Source organism: Protopterus annectens, chromosome 8.part0 (genome assembly GCF_019279795.1).
Source record: "Protopterus annectens isolate FY-2018-M chromosome 8.part0, PAN1.0, whole genome shotgun sequence".
Lineage (NCBI taxonomy): Eukaryota > Metazoa > Chordata > Ceratodontiformes > Protopteridae > Protopterus > Protopterus annectens.
In genome coordinates, this window is record NC_056741.1 from 1,629,093,862 (window position 1) to 1,629,113,875 (window position 20,014).

Here is a 20,014-nt window from a genome sequence, read left to right on the forward strand (position 1 = left end):
CTCCCTCTTCCCATAATGCTCTACTCTTTGCCCAGCCTTCTCAGATAGAGTTTGCTGCCCAAAAATTTACATAGGAAGAAGAGGTAAATATTACATAAGAATAGAGCAAAAAGAACCACAGGCTCAAATTAGGAACAGAAGTTCCCAATAATTCCTGAGTTCTGCTAGGAGCCACAAGAAGGGGGATGGCTGGGCTGGGAGGTGAGGAAGAATTAAAGAGGACAATACAGATGAAAAGTTATCGCAAGTGTGACATCTGGCCAAGATCCCACCAGACTGCCACCAATAAATGTGATGTCCCTCCCTAGCCTGGGTCAGCAACTAAGAAGCTTCAATCCTCACTACTGACTTCAATACGAGACAGTCACAAACAGGAGCAATATTTCACAATTTACCCCTAAGAACACAACAGGAACACACTCTAATCTGGGACTGGACAGTATACGTCTGTCCACCCCAATGTAACTCCTTATTACACATATCAGAGCAATGCGTCCCAGTTTAAGACCTGTGATGCACTCACGCAAAGTTAATTTAAATATCACACATCCAAACACTTCTGGGAAAGCCTGACACAGATTTCCAGCTGTGTCCCTTCCCCAAAATAATATGGTAATGCTGCCACCAATCAAAGTGTCTTTATGCCATTCTAAAGGGGTGTTCAATTATGAAAAAGTTAAATATCAAAATAAATGACAGCTACAACCAAAGCAGCAAGGTCTTCGAGGGGGCCTGGGAAGTATCAAACTGGTATAAAACACACACTAATCTCTAAAGAACACACTTACTTCCAGTCACAATGTAAAGTAATGAAAAACATTTAATAACAAGTAAAATAAAAATGTAAATCAATAGCTTTCAATAAACACCAAAATTCAATCACCAGAAATGTAAAATTAAATTGCAGGATAGAAGTCCATCATTATAGAAGTTCTATATCTTAATAACTAAGCTTTCCTAAATCTAACACAACAACAAGACAAAGGCAAGCTTACAATTTTTGGCGAGTTCTCTTTTCTTTTGGTATTGCTGCAAAGCACTGAAATTGACTGCAACTCTTCACAAATTGCTAAGCACTTGACAAACTGTACAGCTTAACAGTCTCAACTGTCTTACTTTTAAGATAACAGTCAGCTGTTTGAAAAAGTTATTTTTCCTGTCAATCAGCTGTTCAAATAATCACCTAGCAAACCAGGGACATGCTAATGACATTACCTACTGTTCAGCTGATTCTCCACAGTACTTTAAAATCTCCCTCTCAGACATGCACAATTAGAAATGTATCAAAACATGGACAGATTCTTTGAACATTGTTTAAACAGGGAAATACCAAACACACAAAGACACGGAAAACAGCAAAGACTGCAAAAAATAATCCTTTACTGTTTCTGGTACCTCAGCTTTTGCCTTCTCACGGAATACTTTACTCACAGAAGCAGCTATATTTATACATCAATTTAATGATAACCAATTAATCAATTAAACAAATATTTAAACACAAACATTCAAATGTCTAACATTTCAACATCTTTACATTTCATATTTTTGAACATTCTTTAACATTTTTACATGTCCCATACTACATAATTCATTGTTAGCTCCACTGACCCCAAACATATTATCAAAATGTATGTCAAAATGACAAAATTGTATAAAACCACATTTATTATTAATATTATTAAAATGCGCCTAAAATGCTCTTGTAATTATATTTCAAGATTCATGCCATTGGGATAAAGAGTGTTATAATTAATGATAAATTTCAATTCCATTCTCAGTAATCTTTGCCGAAAATTAATATTGCAAGCTCCCACTCCATAAGGTCTAGCAATTACACTAAAGGTGAAACCATCAACCAAACCTTTGTGCTTGAAATGAAAATGTTGGGCTATGGGGCTATCCATCCTACCATTTCTTATATCACCAAGGTGTTCCATAATTCTTAATTTCACCTTGCGTTTGGTCTGTCCAACATACCATTTCGGTGACGGACAGTCACAGCTGATCACGTAAATAACTCCAAAGGAGTTACAATCAAAATGATCAATAGCCCTATAAATCTTGCCATTGATCATCTTTCCATTCAAATTTCTGATTTTTTCACAAACTTTACATCTCTCACAGGCATACGTACCTGCATCTACTATCCCACAGGCATAAGCACCTGCATCTACTATCTCCTTCCTTTTACTTCTAAATCTCAATATCTCCTTTAAATTTGGAAATCTTCCATGAAAATGATTTCCATATTTGAAGGAGATGTAGCCCCAAGTTCCAATATCCATGGAGGACATTTCAGATGCGACCAGAGAAAAAGGAACCAAATCTGGTGAAGCCAATGAGGGGCCATGAACATCACTGAAGTTTTCAGCCATGTTGCTTTCTGTAGAACTTCTGGAAGAGGGGTAGAGGAGGATAAGCATACAGGAGACCAGGGGGCCAATCGTGAATTATAGTATCCCTTGGTGACTCCCCTGGAGTAGCGATCAGAGCGAAGTACTTGCTGCATTAATTGTTCTGAGCAGAAGCAAACAGTTCACAGCAGGGTTGGCCCCAATGGCTGAAAATCAAGTTTGCTACTAAATGGTTGAGGGACCACTTGTGAAGGGTCAGAAGGGACCTGTTGAGTTTGTCTGCGGTCTGAAGATATCACCCACTCCCAGGCCCTCATGGCCTCTCTGCACAAGGGATATGAATGAGTTCCCCCTTGTTTGCTTATATGCCAGATCACCAATACATTGTGCATGTGTGAACTGCAATCATTCATAGGGGGAGAATGTCATGAAAAGCTTGCAACATGAGGAGGACTGCCATCATTTCAACAGCACTAATATGCAATCTGGTCTCTAAACAGGTCCACGTGCTTGGACCATCTTTGCCGGGAAATACCCCACCCCAACTAGGAAGTGTCTGTGGTCACAGCTGCTGAGGGGATGGGAGAAAGAAAGGTCTGCCAATCACAAGGTCATTGGAAAGAAGCCACCATCGAAGATGCTTTCTGCAAATTGGGGTAATCTGATAGGAACAAATAGTGGCTGGTGGAGAATAGACCACTGAACAGCTAGGGTCCACTGAAGCACGCGCATAAAAAACTAAAAAACCTCACTAATGGAATGAGTGTAATGGCTGTCACCATGAACACAAGAGCATGAAGTACTTAGTGTTGCTGGAGGGGACGGGAGATCGAAAAGAATATGAACACACTCCGTCAGGGTTTGCATTCGATGAGGCGGCAGCAACACTCTCTGAATCGGGGTGGCTAGTAGGTCCCCAGTGAATTACAAATTCTGTGCTGGAAATGAGTTGGATTTCAGCAGGTTTATGGAGATACCCAAAAGGAGTGAATATTTGTAACATGTAATCTCTGGCCTGGATAAGGTAATGCCTGATTGTAATCTTTATAAGCCAGTCATCCAGGTATGGAAACACGGGGAATCGTTTCAGCCTCAGGTGAGCTGCAACTACTGCCATGCATTTGGTAAACACCAGGGGGGATTGTGGGGAGACCAAAGGGCAGAGCTCTGAATTGGTAATGACTGGCTCACAGCCTGAAGCACAGATGTCGCCTGGACCATCTGTTTATTTTGAGGTGATAGTACGCGTCCTGTAAGCCTACTGAGCACATCCAATCGTCCTTCCACAACAGCAGTAATGGACTGGACTGTAACCATTCAGAACTTTGATTTCTTTACAAACAAATTCAGATTGCTTAGATCCAGTAGGGTCTGAGGTCCACTGTTTTCTTTGGCACTAAAAATAAGTGGGAGTACGTTCTAAATCCTCTATGCTTGGTTGGGACCTCTTGGATGACTCCTTTTTGCAGTGGTTTTTGAATCTCTGGAACTGCATTACTCCCTCTGACTGGGTGGAATATCGGGGAGATTCGAGAGTCTCTAGCAGTTGCAGGAAGAAGGTAATATAATAACCTCTGGATAGGATTCTTAGCATCCAACTGTTTTTTCTTAGAGACGTCCAGGAGTCTGGGTGCAGAGAAAAATGACCCCCGACTGCCTACAGAGTTCAGCAGTCCAGCAATGCTTCAGGAGCATTGAAAGGGCCTATCAGAAAAGGGCTCTCTGAAGCCCTGATTCTGCGGTCCCCCTCTGCCTCTGGAGAAAAAGAGTCTCTGCAATGATCCTGGAAAGATCCTTAGGATTTTCGGAACGAGGTTTTCCTGCCACCTTGCTGGTTTCTTGAGAAGGTTTACCAACAGGTAGAAAACTTGACTCCGATGGGAGACAGGGTTTTCCCTTCCTGCTCACTGTAGGCAAGAGCATCTTTAATGGAGGACCCAAACAAGCTGCAGCCATCGAAGGGGACATTAAAGGACACCTTGAAGGGTTCCATGAAGTCACAAAGCCTCATCCAGGAAAGTCATCCAATTGTGATGGCTGAGCCGGTTGCCTGTGAGGCACCCTCCGTGGAATGGGAGATGAGCCTCGTGGAGGAATTAGACAGGGAGGTAAGAGTAGCCAGTCGGGAAGATACATTCTTGAAGTCCTCCTCCGACATGGTCTCTGCTAGACAGTTGGAAAGTTCTTTGACCAGATCTCTCTACAACCGGGTAAAGTGTGCCTCTATAATTTAATGCTCTCAGTGAGAAGGTGGCTGAGGTGTAAACGCACTTCCTAAATCTGTCCATCTCTCTGGAATTCCTGTTCAGAGGATGGACCGAGGAGCTCTGCTCAGCTAACTACTACTTGGTAGCTGCTGGCACAAACCATGGCATCAACCAGTATATATCCTTAGTATAATGTGATCAGTCATGGAGTGGGGGGGGGGGGTGAGACAACAACTTATCCAGTCGTTTTGCGATTGGATCTAATGTATCCAGCTCCTTCCAGGCCAGGCGGGACACAAGGTCGAGGAGTTTGTCCACTGGGGGGGGGGGGGGGTCGGTCACCTAAGATGTAGATGGACCCACCCCGAAAACCTCCAAAAACACAGCCTTTTCAGGAAAAGGAGTTTGTGCTGACCAACCACCTCTTTGCTTCAAGATCACCACAATGGCTCCAAAGGAGACATCCTCTTGTTCTAACCAGGAGAATCCTTCTCCCTCGTTAAGATCAGTGTCCTCAGTGACAGACTCCAAAGGGGAGTCTATGTGCCTCCTGTTGCATGTCTCCTTATGCGGGATCCTCTCCGTGAGAGGATCAGAAGAGGTCTAGGAAGAAGAAGGGGCACCCTCTTAGAGGGAGAGATTGGAGGCCCCTCAGGGCAGGTTGACCCTGGACAGGTATGATAGGTTCAGGGCTCTGATCCAATGGGAGAGGACGGGGAGGATTGTAGCTCTGACAGGCCAGATTTCTAACAGAAGAGAAAGCTCTTTTATGATCTGGAAATCCAAAGAACCCAAAGAGTCCCTCCCCAGCTCCCCCAGAGCCAAAGCAACCAAGGAAGAAAGGGCAGGAACCTCCCCCCAGCTTCCTGTCCGAATCAGATTGAATTGTTGAGTGCCAAAGCCTCGAGAGGAAGGGATGGACCTGACAAAGTCTGTCCCAAAGCCCTCCCCCCTGGATCCGACTGCAAAAGCCTCGATCTGAGACCCACTCTAATCCAAAGACAACGGAACACAGGCAGTCAGGGTAACTGTCGGAGGAGGGGATGAAAGCCTCCTCGGAGCAGACACCTACACTCTCAGGTGGCTAAGGTCCTGTTGCTCCTATGCCAGGAGTCAGATTGGAGAAGGAGACTGCATGGTAATGGGCGCACTCACAGATCCCAGAGGATCTCACTATGATCCTACAACTTGAGACTGTACGAAAACCATGTCTGACACTGCTGGCAGCAAATGAGATCTGAGAAGGCTGGGCAATGGGTAGAGCATTATGGGAAGAGGGAGGAGATGGAGACTTGGAGCCCAGTCTGTAGAAATTTGGCAGAGCCGGATTTGTGACCCAATCATGAGGTAGAATGAAAGGGACAACATTAGACTGTAAATAAATCTGTATACCATTTGCTCATCTGAACAGTTCTTTAACAAACCAATAACATGGAACAAGAACATTATGTAATATCAATTACAGTATCGTCCAATCCATATTAAAAAGAAAAACCTTTGCAACTAGAAAACATAACTATCTGCATTTTTTTCACTACATAAGCCTCCTGGAAGGAGGTATAAAGCCTTTTAAATAATGGAATCTGGATGACAAATGTAATGATACTGGTAATGTACAGGAGAAAGCCTTCAAAACTCTCCTTGAACCTGCAAAAGACACGTCCCTCGTTCAAACATTTTGAAAAATACATACAGCAGCATGACAAAACTCATCCTGTGCCTAAGCAGGATGTAAACTCTGTAACAAAGCCGCTCTTTTTTTCATATCATCATCCTGCTAACCTGACCAGCTGTATAAACAGCTCACTGGCTGCTAAGCACTCAACGAGGAAGTGACTACTAGTTTTATTCAGAATATGTTCCCACTGACAAATGCTTTACTTTAGTTGGCTATGTTTCGTTAAGAAAAGCCTAGATGTTACTTTACAAGCTTCAACAAGCCACTTTCTGTCCAGGGATGCAGGTAAGCTACTGACTGGTTATCTACATCAAATTTTAAAGCCCAGAATGTCTAGAAACTAAAGCAGCAACAGCAGTGCTAGTTATTACAAAAAAAGTCTATCAACTTAAAATGAATCTCAGAATTCACAGGATGTAAAGCCACAACTGAAAAGACCACACTAACTTTCTTTAATAGCTGATGTATTGCTATTTTTTTCCGTTGACAATCCTGAGCAGTTTTACCAATGTTTAAAAAAAATACACATTTCTCTCACTGTTATAAAATAATCAGCTACCTACAACTGAAAACTTCATTGTTCAAACACAAGCTATACAAGTCATACTGCAGTCACAGTGTCTACTATCCTTTAGTTAACTGCCAGCATATTTATTGCGGTTTCCGGAGGTCCTCTCTGAAACACTTGAAGGAATCCAGGGTTTTTCTGCACATGGAATCTGACCACGGGTGGTTTCTGGTGGATGCTGCAATGCCACCACAGCCTCTCACGGCCCAAATGCATATCCAGTGACCCTCAACTCTGCTTCTTCTAGAGAAGATGGAGAGAGAGCTCCCCTCCCACATGGCAGGTTAATGATCTGCTGAAATGGGCACTGGAGTTAGAATCACCATTCATTCTACTTGCAGAGTTATACAACCGGTTGGAACTTTGTTGAAATGAGAGCTCAATGTCCACTGTTACAGTAAACTTTGCTGTAAACTCTGCTGTCTTTAATCTTTAGAATTTTCCCCAGCTTCCATAAATGTGCAAGTATCTTTGTCTTAAGGAAAATGAGTTAAAAAGCATAACTTGCTGGGGGCATCTCTGATTTCTGGTCTTGAGGGAGAAAAGCATGCAAGGTCTGTTGATTTCATTCATTTGTCACTGGAAACCATTTCTAGAAAGACATCCCTGGACTGCATAAATGCAACCCACTCTTTCACCTCTTCTCTGGAAGAGATCAGAACCCCAAATTCTTCCTCCTACATCCATCTTCCAAGGTTATCACATTGACTTGATCAGTTCCAAGTAAGACTCAGCTAAAGCCATTCTATCTGCCATGTACCTGGCACCAGTATCCAACTCAGCTAGCTGATCAAATTGAGCTGTCAAAGTAGTCCTAATACACTCCATCTTTCTGTCAATCCTGTTGGTGTGTTACGCAAAATTAGATGCAACTTTTTGAGCATCCACTATAATCTGAGTACATTTTTGTCTACCTCACCTCCTATCATAATGCATCTTTCCAGGGAAAATCTGTTGATCAAAAGGGATCCTTTCTTTAACTGAAGGGCCAGACCTCTTGATTGCACCGCTTCAGATAATGAACTCTTCTTGCTCCTTTTACGTCATCCAGCAACCAGACCAAGACAGTATGTTCAGACACTATAATCACTCCTACCAAGTTAACTGTTGAGGGGACAGGGACAATGCTAACCACCTTACAGGGTTGTCATTAAGATGGGAAGTTCATATTATAATAATACCTATTTTTAATTACTTGTATAAAATTGTTATGATATTTCTCTTATATGTTAAAACAATAAACCTGTTTTGAAAAAAAAAAGATGGGAAGTTCTCATATCGTTTTTTCTTCAGGAAATGTATCAGAGGATTAGGATGACTTTTTCTTTCTTTTTAATTTTTGGGGTCGAAAGTGCTGACTCAATTGAATAAAGAGCTTTGGGCATCCCACAACACGACTGTAGTGAATTACTGTTGGTTCATAGTCTTTTGATCCAACGTGCTTGTGAGATTTGTTTTTACACTCATGTATTGAGATGTTGGCAATCACCACTACAGCCTTTTAATTATTTCTTGGACTTCCAGCTAAGTACAGAATTCCCAGCTAAGTACAGAATTCCCAGAGAAGCAGACATCTGCTGTATCTCCAAAGACATTCAAGAGAATTTACTATCCACAATCAAGTGCATATAGCATGCCATGGCTTATGATGAAAGGTAAGGGAAAAATTCTGAAGACCTCCAAGTTTACGCTACTGAAATCAGACAAATATATTAGGTTGCTGCATCTTGAAGAGGAGGCAAAACTCACAGATAATGCAGTTTCAGAGTTAATTATCTCCAAGTGCATTTAAAATTGTACTTTTACAAGAATCACAGTGAAGCTCCCTGAACTTTCAACAGGCACTCCTGTTCCCATCATCCTTACATCAGTCATTTTCCTTGTCTTCAAGCTTTCTTTTTGTTCATTATTTCCACCACATCTGTACTTGGATCAAAACATACTCCATTTTCAACTGTAAGTTCAGACTTGGTGCAAGGCAAGGTAACCTGCCTCCAGAAGAAAATGCAAACATTACATGCAGAAGTACTACATCAGGTTCAGCATTCTACATGTTCAGCTTATGGGCTTACAGGACATAAACCAATTGTAAACAGAAGTAATCAATCAAAGCATACTCAACACTTGTTGAATTAGCATCTTACAAGCAATGAAACATCTGCAGAACACAAGATACAAAGAACGTTTTAGAAGTCAAGTTTTAATCCCAAACAAAAATCTTATCAAGAAGAAACTTAAGGTAAAACAGAAAACACCACGTTATCAGCTTTGGAAATAAAGAGGCATAAGGATATGCCAGAAGATGAAAGCCTGCTAGTTCTACTGACTACCATCACAGAGGGATGCATCTTGCTACAGGAGATTATCAAATTCCTGAAGTTAAATTACTGGCACCATCTACAAAAAAGGGATTGCAGTATCACATCATTTTACAAACAAGGCATACAGCCAGGCACAGTATAGCTTGTCCAGCTGTAAAAAAATTCTGAAGGAGAAGTGTACAATAATTGGTACTCCAGGTGCAACAAGACCGGGTTGCCATCTTGAGGCTGTAACTTTCATTTTATGGACCTACTGTGCTTTGCTCTCAAACTCTACATCAAGTCCTCCAATGACAACATAGTCATACATGATTAACTACACTTTACTGCATGTTCTTTCATTCATGATAAACACTCTCAATCCCATATTCATCGAATGAAAAATGAACACAAGTTATCAATATGAACTTTAACTTCTTAAATAGAAACAAACTTAGCACACTTTTGTAATAGGTCAATACAAAGTGCTGGTAAATCAGTTACTCTGTACTCTTATGGTAGCCGTTTTCTGATGTGTGGCGATACTACTCTGCATCAAGACCATACTGCTACCGCCACTGTTCCATATTATTATTCTGTGACAACATATCACCTGTAAGGTGACAGTTAACTGCTAGAGACATCTTCAGTAATGCTGTCAAAAACATAAAAGCTTACCACAAGCCCCAAGTCTTTATCCTGCTGTACAGTCCGTTGGTACTGTGTAACTGTAAGAGCCTCATCTGTGTGTGGAGCACAAGGGCTCTCAATGAAGCTGTTCCCTGATGGATCATCAATAATCTATACAGTAAGAAAGGGAAGCATTAGATAACATGGTTTCAGGTCTGCTACACAGTTTTACTGCAGTGATTACTGTAACCTAATCAAGTATTTATAATGCACACACAATGCAAATAAGCAGTCAAGTCTAATTGCCTGAGCTGAAGAAAAAAGTCTTCATTCCAAGTATGCAACAACAATTTAGTTATAGCATTTTCTTTAATCCTACATTTACCAAACAGTAACTAACAGAGCAAACAATCCCAAACTAAACTGGACACAAGTCTCCACACAAAAAAACAGACAGTCCCAGTTGTACAGCTGAAATACCAGCATGTCCAATATCAAAATGTGTAACCATTTATAGTCCCTTATGAAATGCTCTTTTTATACTTACAAGAGTGAATGGAGTGCTCACATCTTTCAGTTTCTCTAATTTCTTAACGAAATTCTCAATTTGTTCTGCAACATCTGGGTCTGTTACCTATTAAAAGATACACAAAAACAGTTGAGAGATGTTGCATTACGTGTTAAGAAATAGAATTAAAACTTTCTAACTTCATAAATATATTTTACTCCATTGATCAACAGGTAGGCAGGTAGACTGGTCAACTAACCCCTTTCAGCCACAACCTATGTATGTACATACTGTTATACCTTGAGAAGCAAAGGATAAAAAAAAAAAAAAAAAAATTAATACAGGAGTTGCCTTAAGAGAATAGTGAAGTCATTCACTGCCCATGTCCATAATGAAAACATCTGGAACAAAATGAGAATAAGAAAATAAGGGACAGAGAGTGAGAGATTGTGTCGGTTGGAATGAGCACAGGGTATGACTGTGCTGCTGCCAAGGTTACTGAATCACAACTGTACTTTTCATGTATACTGGCTAGGAGACCATGAGAATAGAGACCGTCATTAAATTTGAATTACTTGACGGCAAAAATACTCTACAAAAAGAAGTCACGTTTTTACAGTAACGTTCCATCTGTGTTTTTGATAACCTATTCTTGGACTCCTGGGTAGTCGGTTGTGATCCCTGGAACTGGTTTGACCATTATACTGTTCATGCCAGCCAAAAATCTCTTGAGTCAAGACTCTACCCACAATGCCCCGCTCTACATTACCACAGATAGAGTTTCCAGCTGTACAGAACAGAAGAATCATAACATGTCCAAGGTGAAACCTAACAAGGAACCCAGGACAAGCAATCAATCCTCCAGGAATTCACAGGATGAGGAAGGAGAGTGGGATGCCAACAACAGATGAAGATCAACAACACAGATGGAATGTTATGGTAACAACAGAACTTCTTTATCTGATGTTGTCAATCTTCATCTATTATGGACTCTTGGGACAGAGTCCCCAGCTAATTTAGATCCTGGGTGGCCCAATGGAAGGATATTCCTGATAACCATAGAACCAAAGGAAGCTCTTCCCCTGGAGACCAGATCCAATTTGTAATGAGTAATAAAGGTAAAGGTATGTGGAGCAGTCCATGTTTCTGCTGCGCATTTCTCATTCATGAAAGCCTTAAAATGGGAAAACCGCTGAAGTGGCCATTGATATGGTGGAATGTGCTCCGACAGGCACAGGTAACTTGAGACTCCTTTTGTTATATATGCAAGTAATGCAGTCTCTACAAGGTAACTTTGGAGACTGATTTCCCTAAAGTTGGGCTGGAAAAGGATACAGATAACTGGGTTGACTTTCTGGATCCTTTACTCCCTCTGAGACCAAAACGTAATTGTCTGTGAGCATCCAGCAAATGTAAGCAATATGCACCTTTATTGGTAAAGTTAGGAAAGAAAGCAGGTAAGTCGATGGTTTGATTAAAGCTGAATTCTGAAACCACCTTTAGAAGAAAGGATGGATTGGTTTTGAGTGAAACTCTATCCTTATGGAAAACTAAATAAGGTGGTTTTGAGCATAAAGCCTGAATCTCAGAGACTCATCTTGCAGAGCTAATAGCTATGAGAAAAAGTGTTTTCCATGAAAGAAATTTTAACCTGCAGGTCACTGATGGCTCAAAGGGAGGAAGTACCAGTGACTGAAGAACAATGGTCACATCCCATAGAGGTAGAGGGTCTTTGAATGGAGGTTTTAAATGCAGAGCTCCTTTGAGGAACACTTTACAAAATCTATGTGAAATCAGAGGGAGGTCCTCAAAAACATTACAAAAGTCAGAGATGGCAGCTAATTTGATCTTAATTGTAGAAGCTGAAGCTCCTTGATAAAAAAGAATGGCTAGAAATTCTAGAACTCTTTCCACGGGTATAGAGAAAGGGTTGAGATTATTAACATATGCCCAGGTTGAAATTCTCTTCCACTTACTAAGGCAGAGTTTCCTGGTGGATGGTCTATGGGAAGCCAGAACTATTTTCCACACTGGGGAAGGTAAATCATTATGCCTGGTGTCTGGCAGAATTGGAGGAACCAAGCTGTCAGCTTGAGATTTTAAAGGTTGGGATGCACCAGTCCCTGAGGGTGAGACAGCAGGTCTGGAACTGGGTCTAGAATCCAAGGACTGTGAACTAGATGAGGCCATATTTGTCAAGGCCAGTCGGGTACAAATTAGATCACTTTGCTTCTTAACCTGGTTGCTATCTTGAGAAAGAGTGGAATAAGAGGGAAAGGGCAAAACCATAGAGGAGACCCAGGGGCCAATAGAGGAGAAGAGTGTCTTTTGGGGACTCCCCCTGTGGGGGGATTAGGGCAAAGTAGCTTCTGCACTTGTTATTTTGGGGTGATGCAAATAGGTCGCAGCAAGGCTGGCCTCAGTGACGAAAAACCTTCCTCTCTATTCTGGGACTGGGAGCCCATTCGTGAGGCAGAAGTATACACCTGATCAATTTGTCTGCAATCACGTTCAAGCTCCCTGGGATGTGAACTGCTATCAGAAAGTGGTTGGAGGAAATTGACACACTCTGAAGGTTTCTCATCACAGGGGGTAAGATTTGGTTCTGCCCTGTTTGTTGCTGTACCAGACCATGGACATGTTGTCTGAACTGCAACTGTTCCTAGAGGGAGGAGACATTGAAAGGCTTGCAATGCTAATAGCACTGCCCTCAACTCCAAAACGTTGATATGCAGGTTGGCCTCTATCGGGAACCAAATGCCTTGGACTTTTCTTCCCAGATAATGCCCCCCCCCACCCCACCCCATCTGGGAGGCATCCATGGTCACTATGGCCTTGGGTAGAGGGGGGGGGTGAAGGGGCGACCTAAAAGGATTTCTTTGGATTATATCTACCAGGACAGGTCTTTTTTGCAGCGACTGGTGATAAGAATGGGGTAGGTCACTGGATGGGTTAGACTAGACCACTGTGATGCTAGAAGCCATTGTATTAGCCGCATGTGATGCTAGAAGCCATTGTAGTACCTGCATGTGAAATTTCGCTAGCGGTACGGTGATGGTCGCTGCCATGGAACCCAACACTTGAAGGGCTAGTAGTGCCGGGACTTTGTTTTTGCAGAGAATAGCATATACTTGGGATTTCTATCTTCAGTAATCTGTGTTGAGGAAGGGAGGCTACACAAGAGATGATGTTGAGATGAGCTCCTATGAATTCTAATGGGATTTAACTGAGATTTTGACTGATTGACTGTGATGCCCAGGCACACAAACAAGTGCAGAATTAATTATGTTGCCTGAAGCAGTAGATGCTTGGTGGGAGCCATGATGAACCAGTCATCTAGAGATGGAAACACCCGGAATCCATACAGTCTCAAGTGAGCTGCTACTGCTGCCATACATTTGGTGAACACCCTGGGGGCTGTGGTGAGGCCAAAGGGCAGCACTCTGAAGTGAAAGTGACTGGCTCCTAGCTGAAAGTGGAGACACCTTCTGAAGCATTTATTCACCTTTATGTGGCAATACACATTCAAAAGTTTTCCTCTAGAAAGGGAAGAATAGACTGAACCATGACCATCTGGAATTTGGATTGTTGAACAAATTTGTTTAGAAAGCCAAGATCCAGAATTGGTCTCCAGTCCTCTGTCTTTTTCTGCACTAAAAAGAACGGAGTAAAATCCAGATCCTACCTGGTCTGGTGGGACTTCTTGGAGGACTCTTTTCTCTAGCAGCTTTTGGATTTCTAAGGCTGCTTGGTCCCTCTGACTGAGTGGTACAACGGGGAGCCTTGTTGGAGATCTTGGATACAAAATGAAGCGGACAGAGTAATCTCTGGTAATAATTCTCTGCCCCCAAGCATCTGTGGTTACTTGTTACTAGGCTGTTGAATGCAGAGAGAGTCTTCCCCAGGCTGCTTCCAGAGATGAGCAATTAGGTCCCCCTTCCATAGGTAGGTACTAGACTATTGGCCGTAGGGCCTATATAAGCCTAGCCAAAAAGGTACCCTGGCTTTCGCCACCCAAGAAAATTATTTTCCCGTGCCCCTGTCAAGCAGAACCACAGAAGTGATCCCCAGGGTGAAGTTCCTATTACCCATCCAATCAAGACTTTTCTTGAAGAGTGCTAATGAGGAGCTCTGTTTGACATAGATAGGTAGTCTATTCCAGAGTATGGGAAGTCTCTTGGACAGGAATCTATCCCTCCAGCATGTTCTGTTTATTGTGGTGACAAGGTTTAGGCCCCTAGAGTGTGTAGCTCGGAGGGATTGGTATTTCTTTAAGTGGTGCATGTCCAACAGCTCTGGGTTTGACATAGCTTTGTATGTTAGGCAGAGATCGCCTCTGAGTAGGCGATATGTGACGGAGTAAAGCTGGAATTTTTTGAGACAGTCTGCGTAAGGCATCTATTTGAGGCCAGTAATCCTCTTTGTGAGGTATTTTTGCGGTCTTTCCAGCTGTTGTAGATGTCTTGTGAGGTACATACCAAAAGGGGCGTTCTACTCTATAATGGGTCTAAAGAGTGATGAGTAGAGGGGGAACAATAACCTCTCTTTTTCTGGATGAGAAACCTTTTGTGATGAGGTGTGCCACCTAGAAGGATTTCCTGACCACTGTGGCGATGTGATTATCAAAGGAGAGACTACTGTCCACCTGTGTCCTAAGGTCTCATCACACTTTCAGTGTTAAGTAGACTACCACCTATATGGTAGTTCATGGGTACAGAGTTTTTACCAAAGGGGATGACCATGCACCTTTTGGCATTGAGCTTGAGACCATGGCTTTGACACCAGCCATCTGTCTCAGTGAGGCCCTTTTGTAGGATGTCCACATCGTTAGGAGTTTCGATTATGGCTCCTAGTTTGCAGGCATCTAATTGCAGCGCCTGTACCAGCTGACTTGGTCATGCTTTCAGCTGCATGTGCTATAAGCCTCATGGTCGAAGTTGGAAATAGACACCAGGGTAGCTAACTGGGAGGCCACTTTTTTCTAAGACCCCGTCAGATAAAGCTCCTGCTAGGGTGTCTGATCCCTCTGGAGCCTAGTGAAATGTGTCATAAAATTCAAGGACGTTAAGGTGAAGGTCGACACAAACCCTGCTTTCCAAATGTGTCCACTGCCCTAGACTCTTGGTTAGGGGGATGAACAGTGAAACTTTCCTCAGATAGTTCCTTTTTGGTGGCTGCTGCTGCCACCACCATAGCATCTACTGCCAACCCTTTTGCCCAATGCTGTTGGTCTTCAGGAGCAGACAATATCTCATCTGGTCTCTGTGCAATCGGTTCTATGGAGTCAGGAGCCTTCCAAGCCCACTGTGTGATCAACGTAATGAGATCTTCAATGGGAGAGTTCAGCCAGGAAGTAGATGGGCGAGAACCAAAAGCTTGCAAGTACACAGACTCCTTGGAAGAAGGGTCTTTGAGCTTCCAGTTACCCCTCTGTACATCTTCAGGGGGTGAACAGGGGAACCCTCCCAGTCATCGAAATCTGTCTCCTCAGTGATGGACTCTTCAGGAGAGGCTAGACATTTTCTTCCAAGGAGGCTCTTCAGTGGGAATGTCCAAGGATGGCTAGGAAGAGGACTGTACCTTTCCTGAGATCACTTGGAGCTTGGTGTCCTGGCGTGGAGGTTGGTGGAAGCTGCAGGTAAGAAGGGGTCAGGGGATAAAACTCTGGCACAGCAGGAGCCACCTGAGAGCCTGTGGTGGCCAATGCTCTCTCCATTGTACAGTATTCTTTACATTAGGGATCCCCTGTCAAGGGTGGCCTGACATCCAGCCAGTATACCAAAGCCTTTAGATTACTTTAAAGTATGCCATACATCACAAGTATGCTCCTTGTGCAGCACAGGGCATAAATATGACATCCAGATGTACCATCCTCAGAAATGAGAGTCCTGGTAAGAATGCCAATCCAAGGAAAAGAGAAGTAATCAGTACATCCAAAAGAGAAATAGACCACAGGGCACAGGAAGGGAGTTAATACTGCAAAAGTGAAGAAAAGGACATCTATCATTATGGTAAGATTTTACACAACTGTGCTATATCCTTCCATTTCACTGTTGCAGTATTCTTTACATTAGGGAGAGTGCCAAAGCTCAGGAAGAAACTTGGAAGGAGGAAGCACCAGCAGAGCCCTCTAAGAACCCATGTAGGATGGCCCTAGCAAAACCAGCTCTAGCTCTGGAGATTCCATCCAACTTAAAGTGCTTGGTAAATGCATGCACAGAAGTCCAGGTAGCTGCCTCAAGAATAGAGTTTAGTATCTAAACCCTAAAAATGCACCATTAAGAAGCCAAAGCCCTAGTAGATTGAGCCTTAACAGAAGAAAAGCTCTTACCATAAAAGGACAACAAAAAATATATTTATCTTTTGACATCCAAGAAGAAATAGTTTGTTTGGATACAGCTAATACAAGGACCTAGGATGAAAGGAAACAAAGAGATGATCATACTTCCCAATAGCCTTAGCCTTATCCAAATAAAATCTGAGTCGTCTCTGCACATGTGCAGCACCTTTTCACTGGCAGATTGCAGAGAAGAGAAAAAAGTGAATAAATAAATAGACTGATTAAAGGACAACTTTTATGCCCAGAGTGGTGAATAAGTTATCATTCACCACCCTGGGCATAAAAGGAGGATTAGTAAGCAAGGACACCCTGTCCTTACATAAAACCAAAAAAGGAGGACAAGCCATACGGGCTTGAAGCTCAGACACCGTTTGGCAGAAGAGCTAATAGAATAACAGTCTTCCATGAGCAATGTGTCAAGGAAGCTGCAGCTTCAGACTCAAAAGGAGCCCAAGTCAAATTTTTCCAAAACAAAATTAAGATCCCATGGAGGAGGAACAGGATCCCTGGGAGGCTTAATATGGAGGATGCCTTTGAGGAATTATTTAGCTTCAAATCCAGAAGCTAAAGGAGGAAAAAAAAGGCAGACAGAGACGGCCGATAAATGAGTGTTAACATTCAAATAAGCAAACCCAGCATCGAGCAATTCACAGAGGAGACAGAACCAAAGGAAAATCTACAGAAAGTGGATGGAGATTACATGAAAGACACCAAACAGAAAAAAGTTTCCATTTTGATTAGGAGCATTTCCTAAACACATCCTCAGAAAAAAAGATGTCCATGCGGAATCAAAATCCTATCACACACAGTGTCAGTTGAAGAGTAGTCAGGTGGGGTTGGATGAGAGATCCACTGTCTTGTGCAAGTAGGTCCACCCTGTGAGGTAACTTATGATGATTGTCCTTGGTTAAATGCGGAAGAGGGAACCAATGCTGTCTGGGCCAAAAGGAAGTCACTGGCAAGATTATGGGAGTATCCTGTTGAATTCTGAACAGGACTTTTGGAATGAGGGGTAGGGGAGGGAAAGCATACAGAAACTTCACCTTCCAAGAAAAAAACAAAACATTCACCTTGCAAACCAGGGACCTGGGACACTGGCACAATACAGGGGAAGTTGTCTGTTCAGAGAGGAGGCAAAAAGATCTCTTTGAGGAGTACCCCACTGGTGGAAAATATCCAGAAACACAACCCTGGGAGACATCCATTCGTAGGATTGAGTTAAGGACCTTCTCAGAGTGTCTGCTACAACGTTCTGACCTGAGGGAATGGAAACTGCCTGAAGAGTCACTTGATACTGGATAACAAGATCCCAGACTAGGAGTGCCAACCAGGAAAGAAGATGAGATCTTGTCCCCTTTATTTGTTGATGTACCACATTCATTGTGGTATTGTCTGTCAAAACCTTGAGAGGTCTTGGGGAGAAAAAGAGGATAAAAAGCCTTAATCACCAGAAGAAGTGCTCTCATCTCTGACATTGATGTATTCTTTCTGTTGAAGAGACGGACCACACCCCTGCACCTTTAGGGAGCCAAAAGCTGCTCCCCATCCCACGTTTGTGAACAGCTCCTGAGAGGGAAGAGGAAGATGAAAAGGGAGCCCTGGATTTAGAGACTACTTTATCCACCATTGAAGTTCCTTCTTGAGACAAGGTAGAAGAGGAACTACAAATTCTAGGGGATGCGCATGTTGAAGCCAAACTGACTTCAGAAACCACTGAAACTTTCTCATGTGGAGTTCGGCCAAAGGGAGCACAGGGATGATGGATGCCATGAACCCCAGAGCTCTCAGAAACACCCCGGCTATGACAGAGAGCAGAGAAGAGTTTGAAAGGAAGGAGTGAGTTTTAAGGCCTTGAGAGGAGGCAGGGATGCCAATGTAGGCACAGTCTGCATCCTGCACCCCAGAAAAACGTGGTCCTGAGATGGAGTCAGAAAAGACTTCATGAAGTTTATTGTGAACCCCAGGCTTTGCCGAAGAGAAATGGCAAAGTAAAAATTTTGCAATATGATATCTGGAGAGGATGTCTGAAACAGGAGGTCATCCAAGTAGGAAATACTTGGATCCCATGAATCATGCAAAAAGCAATCTCAGGAGCGAGGCATTTCATGAATACTCTTGTGGCAGGAGAAAGGCCAAAGGGCAAGGCAGAGAACTGAAAATGTCAGGAAGCATCAGAAAAATATAAAAACTTCCTGAAAAAGGAATGGATTGGGATATGGAGAGAAGTACCCTTGAGATCCAGATACACCATATGAGCTTGTGGAAGCAAAAGAGGGAACAAAGCGTGAAGGGGCAAGACATGAAAGCGTGAAGGGACAAGACATGAAAGGAGGGCACCTTCAGACCAGTGTTTACATAAGAGAGGTCTAGAATTGGGCTCCAAGTACCTTCTTTTCTAGGTACTAGAAACATCCTAGAGTAAAACCCCCTCCCTCTTTGGGACACATGCACCTCTTGAACAATACCCAGAGAAAAAGGTCCCGAAGCACCTTTGGAAAAGAGAGTGGGGGGGGGGGGGGGCTGAAGAATACCCATAAAAGGTGGAAGTAATTTCCAAACCATGAAATACCCCAGGCGAATAATTGGACAGGACCCAGGAATCCTGACTAATCTGTAGCCAAACAGAAAAGGAGAGATGGGGAGGGAGGGAGGGGGCGAGAGAGAGGGGCAAGGAGAAGGAAGAAAAAAGAGAAAAAGGAAAGTGGCTGGGAAGAATAGGATAATCAAACAGCACCTGGTTTACCTAGAAAATGAGACTTCTGAGGCACAGAAATCTGAGCAGCTTTAGCAGGAGAAGCCCACTTGCCACCCTTTTTATCCTCAGGAGGAGGGTAAGATTGCCTGCGAAAAAAGTCTGGCTTATTGGGATAGTTTCTCTGAAATTTAGGCACAGGAGAAACAAACATGTTTAAGTTCCTGTAAAGCCTTGCCCGTATCCTGAAGGAACTTAAACAGAGCAGCAGCTTCATCAAACGAGTATATTATCAAGAAGGACATCCATCAACTCAGCCTTACAATCATCAGCCGAAGGTTGAAGCTGAAGCCAAGAATACCTCTTCATCACTGACCCAAAAGAAGTAGCCAAAGAAGAAGCATCTGTTGCATCATAGCTACACTTTATGGAATAATGAGCCACCTGGGAGGAGGTCCCTAACATGGAATCAGCAGTTTTACTCTCAATATCTAGAAGATTAGAAATGACCCAATATGCCTGGGATAGGAGAGGCAACAAATACCTGGACATACGGGTCTGATAGTTAACAGCCCTAAAAGCCAAGGTAGCAGAGGTATAAACCTTCTTGCCTAGCCTTTCCATTCTCCTGCTATCTTTATCAGAGGACAGTAACTTGGGAGAAGGAAGCACTTGAGAGGGCTTGTCAGAATTTACAGACACCACTGAGGGGTCAGGCAGAAGGACACTTGTACAAA

At 42.9% G+C, this 20,014-nt stretch overlaps 1 protein-coding gene across 1 annotated transcript in view; it reads right to left on the reverse strand.

Moving 5' to 3' along the window:
- The window catches only part of ZPR1 (ZPR1 zinc finger), a gene marked incomplete in the record, with an annotated part of 429,568 nt that overhangs the window by 245,381 nt on the left and 164,173 nt on the right, over nt 1-20,014 (reverse strand). Inside the window, 2 exon segments of the mRNA XM_044081157.1 lie at nt 9,786-9,908; nt 10,285-10,371. Of these exon segments, the coding sequence (XP_043937092.1) occupies nt 9,786-9,908; nt 10,285-10,371 (210 nt within the window).